At 38.0% G+C, this 12,309-nt stretch overlaps 2 protein-coding genes across 2 annotated transcripts; one reads left to right on the top strand and one right to left on the bottom strand.

Moving 5' to 3' along the window:
- Positions 1 to 6,976, top strand: LOC310720336 (uncharacterized protein). The gene is made up of 11 exons (XM_083530854.1): positions 1 to 400; positions 476 to 584; positions 1,193 to 1,266; positions 3,208 to 3,284; positions 3,573 to 3,784; positions 4,166 to 4,410; positions 4,504 to 4,626; positions 4,733 to 4,881; positions 5,492 to 5,530; positions 5,806 to 6,212; positions 6,465 to 6,976. The coding sequence occupies exons 1-10, from the start codon at positions 383 to 385 to the stop codon at positions 5,825 to 5,827; spliced, it is 1,068 nt and encodes a 355-aa protein (XP_083386980.1). The 5' UTR covers positions 1 to 382; the 3' UTR covers positions 5,828 to 6,212; positions 6,465 to 6,976.
- A 3,507-nt stretch (positions 6,977 to 10,483) lies between these two features.
- On the bottom strand, positions 10,484 to 11,747 carry ins (preproinsulin). Its single transcript, XM_083530896.1, has 3 exons — positions 11,649 to 11,747; positions 10,956 to 11,139; positions 10,484 to 10,763 (listed from the first exon to the last, which is right to left on the bottom strand). The coding sequence occupies exons 2-3, from the start codon at positions 11,134 to 11,136 to the stop codon at positions 10,615 to 10,617; spliced, it is 330 nt and encodes a 109-aa protein (XP_083387022.1). The 5' UTR covers positions 11,137 to 11,139; positions 11,649 to 11,747; the 3' UTR covers positions 10,484 to 10,614.
- Between the last annotated feature and the right edge of the window lie 562 nt (positions 11,748 to 12,309).

The raw sequence follows: 12,309 nt of genomic DNA, 5'->3' as shown, positions 1-12,309 counted from the left end.
ACCCGCCGTCACGTTTTTGTAAGTTGCTCTGGATCTGCTAAAGTTTGTTAATGAATACGTGAATTCATCTCTACCCCATTCTTGACTTTCACTTTACCTGTGCTTCTGTCATTTTCAAACATATCTTTAGATAGTTTTACGTCTGGTTTCGTTGTGACTGTAGTGATTCATCTTGATTTTGATCATGACGTAGAGGCAGAATGTCTTCATCTAGTGTCCATAGTCTGCCTTAAAGTTGGTGTTCCAGTTCATCCAAAAGATTAGTTTGGTTAAGGTCAGTGCTCTGTGTTGTTTCACACCAACCTTGGGGAACCTTGTTTGTAAACTTCAGGAATTTGGAAAAGGAAAAGTGGAGAAAACGAAGAACCAGAAGAGAAGATCAATGGCAACGATTACAAAGGTATTAAAAGTGGGAGAAGCCATTTAATCACACATGAGCAAGTCAGTTGATGATTGTATTCATATATTTTTTCAGGACCCCTTGTCGAATGATGGCATTGAGTCACAGTCAGTGCAGAATAATCATCATGGAGATGCAGGTTATTTATTTCAATACCTTTGTTGCTTTGTCGGAAATCCCAAAGGTAGGTGGTTTGGACACAATAAAATTAAACAGTTAAATCAGTGAAACTATCTGTATATGTCTTCCTGATTGTATGGGTTGTAACCACAGTAGAAAACGTATTATGATATATGAGGTTACTGATAAATAGTAGGTTCCAAAGACTAAATCATGGGGAAGCAACAGTGGAGGTGGGACTGTATTCTGTTGGACTATTCTCTGTTTTGTCAGCTAGGATGAGCGCTAGTCGATGTAAACCGAGCATGAGGTAAAAGAGATCACTGTAAAAAAAAAAAAAAAAAGTAATTGCACTTAGATTCAATATGATAAGAATTACGAGAGAAGTGACATCGTTTATTTAAATCCAGACTAAAGGGGAGACTTTCTTGGTTTAGACCCAACATCTGGAAAATTGCCAGATCGGCGTGCAACTATTTAAGAAAACAATATCTCTGTCACATTAAAATAACGTGCTACAATTATAAAACTCAGTACAATACCATGTTGGACCATTATACTCTAATATTTGAATAAATGTTTGAGTTATACTGATTCACTGGACAAATCGAAGCTTGATAGTATTATATTGTAAATTGAAAAATGATGTATTTGTGTATTTTTCTCACATAGAGGATTTTGATGAAGACAATGGGAATAAAAATGGCACTGGCTCAATATCTAAATCGCACCATGACCTCGGACATGTAAGTACAGTATTATTGATGCCGATGTAACACTGTAGTACTCAATATGTGAGTGGTGCATAAGTCGTTTTCAGTAAATATTTAACAGATAAGGGTTCACACATACCCACCTCTTTTGCTTTGTCATGGTCACGGGTATACTCCGCAGTATGTGTATGTTTGTCTGGACAACAGACTCCACCATCTATATCACATTCTATTCATCACCTTTGTAAGTTAAAGGAATCACTAAAAGCGAAACAGACACAAATATGTAGGCTAGCAGCAACACATATTTTAGAATCCTTATGTATTACCAGCACTTTGAAATATGTAATATGTTACGCATCTCAAACTGGCTGCCAGTTTGTACTCAGTGTCTTAGATTCTCAGATTATATACTTCTGAAAATACATTTGCAGTGAGTAATGTTTATCTCAGTGTTCTCAGGATAGATGTTTGAAATGCTAATGCCAAGCATTACTGCTATAGTCAACATATGCATTGTGGGGGCAAAGTCAATTAAATATTAAAACAATTAAATCTGCCAGTACCCCTTGGCTATCATCTGCAAGTCCATCATTAAATAAAAGAGAGCCATGCTTAACTGATTGAGTAGTTCATCAATGAGAGATACTGGGTATGCATCGAATTTAGACACCACGTTGACTTTCCTCAAGTCCTCACAAACATAAACTAGTCCATCAGTCCATTGTAGCCTTGGGCACAATGCTGCTCCAATTACTGTGGGACTCCTTGATTACACCCAGGTCAAGGATATTCTTGAGTTTATTCTGAAGCACCTATTTTGCGTTCAATTATTCAATATGGAAGTCTGCGTATGAGATTAGTGAGAACTACAGTACCAGGTCTCTCTAAGACTTTGCAAATGCAAAAATCTAAACAATTCCCTTGCAATATGGCAAGCTGTACTTGCCATGATTAAACTGTTTGATCAGCAAATTAACTTAATCCCCAATAACTTGTACCACTGCAAAGAATGCATGAGGAAGGCAGTCAGGATTTTTGGGAAGCCCCCTGACCTCCTGCAGCCTATTCTAATGGCCTGACTAGGTCCATACCCAGTATTTTTACCACCATGCCCCTGATTCAAGTATGAGGGCACAATGACACTTTTGGGATGGGCAGCTGATTCAACAGATGAAATTAACATGATGCACACCACATGCAAACGTCATCATTAATGAATGAGTGCTTTATCATACCACAAATGTATCAGGAGTGTTGTTTGAGTCTTTCTTGTTTCTGGTTTGTCTCTTTTTTGGTTTGAGTGTCCTGAATCACTTAATGTGATATTCACTTCACCGGTCATAAAGTTGAAATGTCCTAATCTTAAGCCAGGTCGGGGCATAACACTGATTATCTCTTCATCATGGCACCTGTTAGCGGGTGAGATTTATTTATTAGGCAGCAAGTGAACATTTTGTGCCTAAAGTTTATGTGTTTGAAGAAGGAAAAATGGGAACGCTTGAGGATTTGAGTGAGTTTGACGAGGGCCAAATTGTGACGTCTAGACGACTGGGTCAGAGCGTCTCAAAACTGCAACTCTCGCTAATATGTCCCAAGTTTTAGTGGAGTGAGGGTGAGAACGACCCTCCGTCTCCATTTTATGCTGTTGAACTTGGAATAATAATGAATAATGACTGGCACCAGTGGAATCATGTGAATATCCAGGTATCCTGTAGGCCAGGTTTTGATGGACAAAGGTCTGATTAGACCCCGAGTCCCTCAAGGTATACACACTGACGTGGTACATTCCTGCTCAATTGCAGAAGACCTTAGGTGAACCAGGGGTTAAACTGCATTTTCATTTAAGTGTATAGGGCAAGAAAAAAGTAAAAACTATTAATTGAAAGTGTATTTTGATTAGAATTTGTTTTTTAATTACAGTGTTCATGCAATAAAACTGTAAATGTGTAAATGTTTTGTACATGTCTCCAGCCCACAGCAGAACCTGAACTCTTTGAACCACAATTTGTTGAATACTGTGATGGGAACAGGAAAACCGAGGAATACCGGTAACATGCCTGCTTTTTTACACATCGCCACCTTGTGGTTACACATATGAAGACTCAATGATATTATTTAAGCCTGTATAACTTATGTGAAGTAAAAAATAACGTACATAGAGATGAGAAGAATCCCTGTTCTACATCAGAAAAAGAGCATATTGCTTATTTCACTGTTTATTTCCTTCAGTCTTTATTATTGCACTGAAATGTATTGGACCACATACAACTTTATTAAAGCATATTTATATAAATAAGTTGTGTACATGATTGTCACGTTTTTTTTTTACACTTCAGGTTTTTCTGCGATCATGCTGGTCAGTTTAAGTGCAATTTGACCAGCATTGTGTTTGAGATGAAAGATAAAGGTGAGGTCCTGTACAGAACAGTGCACTGGGACTATAAAATCCTCAAGAATTTACCCAAAATGGAGCCTGCAGGACTTTTGTATAATATTGAGTGTCCTGAAGGTTCTATCCGTCGTCTGCATCTCCCACACTGTGAGATCGGTAGGTTGATTTCTAACTGTTATTTACAAATTAAGGATCATATATTAAAAATAGAAACAACATAATAAAAGAAAGATGATCATCCACATCAGATTTCAGCACAAACAATCTGCCACTGTTGGGCCCCTGGAGCAAGGCCCTTAGCCTTCAATTGCTTAGTTGTATAAATGATATAATTGTAAGTCTCTCTGGATAATGGTGTCTGCCAAATGATATATAAATATAAATGTAATGGTTTGAGGAAGAACCACATTTAACTGGAGTCCACTGGAGTCCATATAGTGTCTATAATGAGGAGTTTATCATATCATTTTTTATATTTTCATTTGTAATTTACTCTCATTGTTTGTTTAATACTTTCCTGTGGTTTATATGTTACAGGTAAAGACAAGGATAAACTGACTGTTGCGCATGTGACTGGTGATAATACGGAGATCATGAAGCCTCTGACTGTAACAAACTCACATGTGGCCGTAAACATTCAAAGTCTCTCTGGGTTTGGTATAACAATGCCATTTAAAGGATCTTCAGTCAAAGCCCAAGTTCTTCTGTTCTACAAAAAACACACAGAGCAGACAAACAAACTGCACATCCACCTGCTACCAGCAAATATATCAGTTAGAGATGTAATGTGCACCTTTATCGCTTTTATCATATATATTACTTTTTAATTAAAGAATTTGAATTTTTGATTTTGGCTTTTTCTTGCCTTTTTTTAGGTGCAGAAAGAACATGAAAGCAACAAATACATTGAGACAGTCTCCAATTGTGAGTTGCTAAATGGTAAAAAATACAGATTATCCTGTAAATCTACTGACCGTGAATACCAACCCAATCCAGAGGTATTGTGCCACTTATTCCTTTATACAAAGAGCTCATCATGAACATTTTGGCCAAGTATGATTGATCTGTGAAGTCTGGAATAATCTCTTAATCACGGTGTCTTAGATTGTGAAGTTTATACGTGACTATGGCTCCAACTTTCACCCTTCATTTGAGGTGATCTTAAATGTCAATGACACTAAAGTGGAAGTAACTCTTTTCAATCAAAAAGGAAAGGAGGTGTGGTCATCACCAAACATCTTCCTTCCATGTAAGTCATTTGTTTAGTTTCTTCTTTCTTTTATTATGCTCTGTTAAAGTGAGACTCAAGATTCATGCATCCTAACACTGACCGTTAATGGCAAATTTTAGGTGACGCCTGGACAAACGCCCCCTGCTGGTTTCTTGAAGATGAATAAATGCATTTTGCGCGTTTACATGGACTGCATATTTAAATAAAATGTACTAAATAAAATCTACAAATTATACATTTGAGATACTCTTTGACTCTGTGGTTAATAAACTCACATTGAGCCTTTTGAATGTAAATGTTAAGGAGGTCTGGACACGTTCAGGTTTTAATACACGTTCATAATAGTTACAATGAGAGCAGAAACATCAGAATCTAATGGTATTAATGGGTTGGGAGGGCAAAGCCTGTCAATCATTCATTTAATCTATTATAAATGTAAAACAAAAATCGTTCGATTATTATAAAGAAATTTGAGATGCACCTCTAACCAGCAACAGTGACAGTTATGGGAGGTAATACAATTAAAGTGGAACATCTGTATTTATTAGTGAATGACGAATTAATGATTTAGGCCCGTCTTCAGGAACTGGAGCTCTGGGTATATGATGTTGATTGTTGTTGTCTTGTCACAGCAGGTACAGAGAGAAACTCACCCAGTGCGCCTACACCAGGTAGGATGGACTGAAAATGTTTCACCTTAGAGTATACTGCAAATCTACTCATTATTTTCTTTGCAAATTAACCCCTATACCCTAACCCTTTTTTTTTTTTTTTACCAGGGACACTGTTCTGCCAAAAACATTTCTATTGAACTCTATATATAGAACTTATTAGAACATATTTCTATAAAATAGTACTAAAAATATCATTTCTCTGTAGCTGATATATGTTTCTGTTTATGTTGATTCGAACATTTCAAATAATTTAAGTGTCTTCCACATTTTAGGATTGGAATGTTTTGTGGATAAACACAGAGAGCAGCTCATTCAGAGAGTTTTTGCAGTAATGGAGATAGCAGACGGTCTCAAAAGCAGAAACATGATTAGTCCCGAAATGTACAATAAAATTCACGTAGAACCATCGGCGATGATGCAAATGAGACTCCTGTACGAAGTTCTCGAATCTGGAGGAGGAGGTGTGAAAGCTGAATTCTACAAAATCCTCAAAGAGAAACAACCGGCTTTAGTGGATGATCTGGAGGCTGGATCAAGCCGGGCTTAGTGGACCATGCACACCTCTGCAAAGGCACACGACATTGTATTACACTGAATATTACACAGCTTTTTTTTTCTTAATTGTGAAATTCTACAGGATTGTATTGTTAGATTTCTTTCTCTGTTTTAAAAAAAAAAGGCTTGAGGCATTGGAGAGAGCTGAAAACACCCAATGACACTTAATTTTAAGTACAAAGTATATATATATATATATCACAATCAAAAACATATATACAAAAGAATGATTGCCTCAGACGTCAGCATTTGGTTTCCTCTGTTTTTCCCTAAAATATTGCTGAGGGTTTCGCCTCCAGTCCTTACGAAACATTATTTTATATACTTTGTCTTCCTACTGTTTCACTTCGTTTTGCTTTTTTAATTCACGCTCTAGTATTATTCTGTTCTGGGATCATCTGACCCTTACTTGAACCCTCAACCTTCTGATCAGTAACCCATAGCCTTAACCACTGAGCTAGAAAAGAAAAACTGATTAGAAGGGACGGTAAAAATGGACCAAAAAAATGAGCCATTGGGATTCTTGTGAATTAAACTACAATGTTCTGATATGTTTGTGATTAATTGGGGTATTTAGAGTCTGTATTGTGTTCCCTTTTAAAGCTTTATTTAATATTTCTAACAGAATCATTAATACACTTGTAGAATCTTTAGTGATTTTATTATGTGCATAATCCTTATAGGAATCCTTGAATGATTGCGAAATCTTTAGAGCCAATATTTATTGTCGGCTTAAAACGGATGCATTTGTATCATCTTTGCTTTAAATGGAGAGTTTGGAATCTTTTTCTTTTTTCTTTCACTCTCCTTTTTATCATGGATTTGTCTTTGATGAAAGCTTTAAGCCTTTGTTCATGAACAGAAAATAAATGGTGATCAATAACTAAACGTTGGCGGTCGTGTCACCTTTGAGATGTTGGATTATTCAGATTTACAATGTTTTAAAAAAAATGTATCTAAAAAACATTTGTGTTGGTACTGAATCTTTAGATGTATCAGTAGGAGAATGCTGAGGATCGAGCCGCCAGGAAGGAGGAGAAGAGGAAGACCAAGGAATAGGAGGACCAATGCAGGTAGTTGGTGTGAAAGAGGCAGTTGTAGAGGACAGGGGGGTATGGAGACGGATGATCCGCTGTGGCGCCCCCTAATGGGAGCAGCCGAATAAAGAAGAAGAAGACTGAGTCTTTAGAAGTAAAAATTACAATGGACAATTACCCCTGAGACCACCAGAGGGCGCGGCTTCTCACAAGCTTTTGGAATCTTTCTTTGCATGTCTGTCTCATTTCCTTCCATTCCCTTGTGGTTTGTAATGTATTTTGGGGAAATATTTAATAGTTACTACAAAGTATATAGTCTTACTGGATGTAAATACTATTTGTGGCTCGTTTCTGGGAACTTCATTTGAATGCCTAAGACTTTGTAGCGGGTATCGATGGGTATAATGAAGAGATGTTTACATGGTCAATGCCATTGTTATGTTACTTAAAGCGTTCCAAAAAACAATCTGTTGTAGGATGGATGTCCAAGGTACATAATTATGAAGAAAGACAACAATTCATTACGACATCCAAAATATTTCATATTTCTACAACTTAGCGGTTGAGGGTTGAAAGCCTTGCTCAGGGAAGACACAGCAGTGAAGACACAGCTTGGTTCTTCTAGGATTTAAACTCACAACCTTCCAATCAGAACATTTTATCCACTGACCATCCACTCGGGATAATGCTAGGAGATTAGACATTCTAGAAAATTGCATTTCAAATAATGACACTTGGGTTGCACAGCGTCTTTACATTCTTGTGGGCGTTTACCTGCGTAGAGGTTAAAAAAATCTCTGGAAATGAAAGCAGAGTTTGTTGAACTGCTTCTCTGTTATTTCCTCAACAACAGCAAAAGCGTAAGGTAGGAATCATCCGTTCTGCTGATCATTGTGTGATTCATAAGTCTGAACTTTTTTTTTTTTTCTTTTTACCTCAAAGCCTGCTGTTCGTAATTGTGCTTGTAAAAGTTAGGGTTGGTTTTGCATAAAGCTCCACTGCATTTTCAGCAGGAACGTTGAATTCTAGATTGCACAGAATTTGTTGCTTTTATCTGGTGTGTTCTTTGGGTAGGTCACAGCTGAAAAAATGAAAAATACAAAAAAAAAATACCTTGCTGTGATATTTTCTGAGAAAAAACATTGACACTCATTATTGACAAAAACAAGCCATACAGCTGGACTGAAATTTTTTTTCCAGCATTTTTAGACTGATCCTTAAGTAGTTGTATATTGGTTGCACCAGCAGTGGACTTCTGCCCAGCAGTTTGTTCAGTACAGCAATAATCAGCGTAACATTCTGGATTCTGTTCGAGTCGCTCTGTTTTTCTTTCAGCACTTTTGTTCTTAGTCATTGTTCTGTAGGTTTTGCATACATAATGTTTTTGCACCCACTTCCCTTCTATTACATGACATTTATTATATGAGGGTTTTACATGCTCATTGCATTGAAGGTAACAATAATATTGTCTTTTTACTTCACTGGGTGATTCCATCTGCTTCATGTTGCGTTACAATTTTGGTGTAAAATCATACTGTCTTCCTCATTCCTTAATCCTGCTTGACCTGTTATTGTTTTTTAGTTTTGTCTGGTCCTGCTGAAATTGTTTAGTTTTTTTCCTGGTTGTGACGCCTGTACAACATGACACTAAAATATTTTGTAAATGAAATCTGTTTTACTTTTGCAATGTAGATCTGAAAAAGAGGTGGAATAAAAAACATTGTAAAAATGGCCGTCACTCAACCCAGTTACAGACCTGGTAAGATTTTTAGATCATGGTTTTTCCATTCTCAATCAATTCCTCCTTTCTAAGACCTGCTTCTGTACAGTAAATCATAACGAGACAAGCTTTTGTTCCTGTATAACTCATTCACAAGCCTAAATATTCTGGGTCTTTTCTGGGGTCTTGTTCTCTAGATCTCACACTGCAAGTGAATAGAACAACTGAATGAGCTATTTAATGCAGTCACTGCATCTAAAATGAATTCAGAAATGATATAAAGTGGTATCAAAAAGTTCTGAGACTCGCTCTGTTTACAAGATAGTACTTAATTTATCTATATTTACACACTACCACGTTGAAAAAAGCGTTCTTCTGGGATATGTCCAGGAATCTTCTTTTTAAAATGTGTCAAGCATCTTCTGCGATTTGCACTGAATCTCTGCAATCGTGTCAAAATTGCAAGGTGGATCTTCATCTTTGGAAGACTGTAAAGTCCAAAGTAGCCAAATCAGGCGAGTAGGGTGGGTGTGGAAGTGAGATCATGTGGATTGTTCTTTCACTATCATCATACATAAGCTGTAGAATGGGTTCGGTATTTTCAGTGGTTGAGCTTGTTGAAGGTCCTCCTAATCTTTCGTCATCATCCGGCGACGTTCTTCCGCTTTTGAGGCCACTCAAAACACCTCAAATGTTGCAGCATCCTCACATCAAACATTTCTGTGGCAGATTTGGCATTTAACGCAGAATTCCACGAATTCCACATTCTGGAGGTGAAGACCAACACAGCAGTGCACTTACTTTTGTCCTGTCATGTTTCACATTTGATATATGTGCACTTGTGTGTCTGAGCTATTAAGTGCAATATCCAGGAAACATGATTCTCAGATCTCAGCTCTGGAGTGTCATAGAATGCAAGTAAGTGCTGCCCTGTGTTTGTCTTCACCGCTATAACACATTCTATAAAACTGAGAACACGGAGGTGCACTTACTTTTGGTCTATAACACCCCACCTCTGAGATCTGAGTGTACATCTGAACTATTGAGTGTAATATAAAGGAAATGCGAGGCCCATATTTTAACTCAGGAGTGTTATACCAGCATTGAACCTTGTGGGACAGCAGTGGAGAGTCTGTATGGAGCAGCACTCAATCTTTAATATGTGTGTTACCTCAGTACCACATTAAAATAAGGGGAAATAATATTCCAGTGTCTGAATGAATAATGGGTTCAATAGAAGCTGATGGTGAATAAAAGTATAGACTGATCAGACGTCCTGTTTATGTTCAAATGTTCCTTAATTCCTTTTCCAATCAGTGTTCCAAATTGCACTACTTTTTAACCAGACGCTTGTATGGGTTGCTGTAGACCACCAGTCAATCATGTGAAAGCTTGAGGTTATGCATATTAAGCTACATTTATATATTTCTTTGAGTGTGTGCAGTAGTTGTTTTGGGGAATCATCAAAATGTAGCCTTTTAGAATCAGGGCCTTTATTCTTAAAAGAACTCTGCCAAATTTTTCCAATAAAATAAGCACAATTTGAGTTCTGGAGTTAATTGGGGATTGAAGCCTGATAACATGTTTGGTTCGATATCAGACTGAAGAAGAAGAAGAAAAAGCGCAATGCAGTTAAGATTCATTTGATGTACCATTTATTTTCTAGGAAAAACAAAACACAAAACCCAAAATCGAGTAGGCCCTTGTCTCATTTGCAGCAGGTGAGGGGGCGGGGGATGGTGACCGGACAGACTACGGTGGTTGGCGATTTAATTGCAGTAGTTTTGCAGGTCGTGTAAGCTGCAGGGTTTGTGGCAGCACAGCTCCACGATGCCTCTTTTCACCATCAGCTCGTTGTAGTCTTTATACGGGTATTCGGCCGTCTCGCCCTCGGTGGCGGATCTAGCCGGGAGAAACCCTGGGAGTGAAGGAAGAGGAAAAAATATATGAAATATATTACATAGCAAATTTGCGATAGGAAACGTGAGCAGCTTGTGGGAAGTGATTCTCCTCTGTCAGACGAGCATTTTGATACAAGTCCAAATTATTTTCTAGTGTCAAAGTTACAATCATAAATTTGTAAAAATCAAATGTTGCTATTTTTCGTTACCCAGCAGAGGATCCACTTCTCTTTTAGGGTTATAGAAGAAGCCGTTGGGGCCACAGACCAGGTACAGGGCGTCGACCAGGTGAGAACCACACAGGTGTTGAGGTGCTGCTGCATCAGCTACCGTGGAACTGTAGAACGCCAGCAGGAACATTAGAGAACCAGCCTGCAGTAAAAGAGCCATTATCTGGCAGATAAACAGGGGGTGGAAGGAACAAAGCGGTTACAATGGAAGTAATGTTTGGTAACAGGCAAGACATGATGTTAAAGGAAAACAATCAAGAATGAAGTGATAAGAACCTTGAACTCAGAGACCCAAAACTGTTCCTGCATAACAATGCACAAAGCCATCTCCATGGAGATCTGCTTTACATGGGTTGGAGTGGAAGATCTTTTGCTCTAGAGCTTTTAAACCCTACTAGCATAAATGTGAATTCTGACTGGACCCCAGGTCTCTTCACCTCACCTACATCACAACCTGACTTTACTAACACCCTTGCAGCTGAAGAAGCCGGATCTCCGTAAAATCTAGTGGAACATCTTTCCAGAAGAGTGGATGTTATTCTAACAGCAAGATACTTAGATGTCGACTTATTCAATATTATCCAAAAGTATAAGAGGATGCTGATATTTGAGCTCCACAACCACCGAAAAACAATCATATAAAGCAATACAGAGAATTTTAGAAATTCTTACCTTTGTTATTAGCTGGACGAGACGCCCTACGAAGATGGTCAGAGATGCTGAGAGGGATGAGGGACGCTTGAGGACGAGCAGCGATTCTCCTTCACCTTTATACCCGAGCAGGTTGGATTTGTCCGTGTCAGCGGAAAAAAACACGCAGCCCGTAACGCTGCTAAGTGGCTGTCCAATCACGCACGCCACATTAGCTGCGTTTGTTCTAGCTAATTCAGTTTTTACGCATGATCAGACTTGCGCAAACGGTTTAAACTTTCAGATGAGAACTTTGTCTGAAATCAGTTTGAGAGTCAAAAAATTGTAAGTGAAAAATTTTAAGAATGAAAAAAATGAGGACGGAATGCTGGAAGTCTGGATCCAAAAAAGTGCACCAATTGTTTTTTTTTTATAGAAATAAATTACTGATTTGTTTAAACACTGATTATTATGCAAGGTGTTTGCATTAGAGGTCACCAGAAGGTGACAGCTGGCGGAGATCATTTGTGAAGGTGTTTTTTTCCTGATGCAGAGAAGAGGCAAAGCGTTAATGAGCTTCAGTGGCACGAGTATGCGTGTCAGAGTGTTTCCTGCTCTCAGCCCAAGGGCCAAAACGTCAACTTTAGATATTCTTTATCTCCTGGCGAGACATTATACCTACAATACATATATTACTGCTACA

Source organism: Silurus aristotelis (genome assembly GCF_946808225.1).
Source record: "Silurus aristotelis genome assembly, chromosome: 26".
Classification (NCBI taxonomy): domain Eukaryota; kingdom Metazoa; phylum Chordata; class Actinopteri; order Siluriformes; family Siluridae; genus Silurus; species Silurus aristotelis.
Note: the sequence above shows the minus strand (reverse complement) of the source record. Positions and strands in the feature narration are given on the sequence as shown.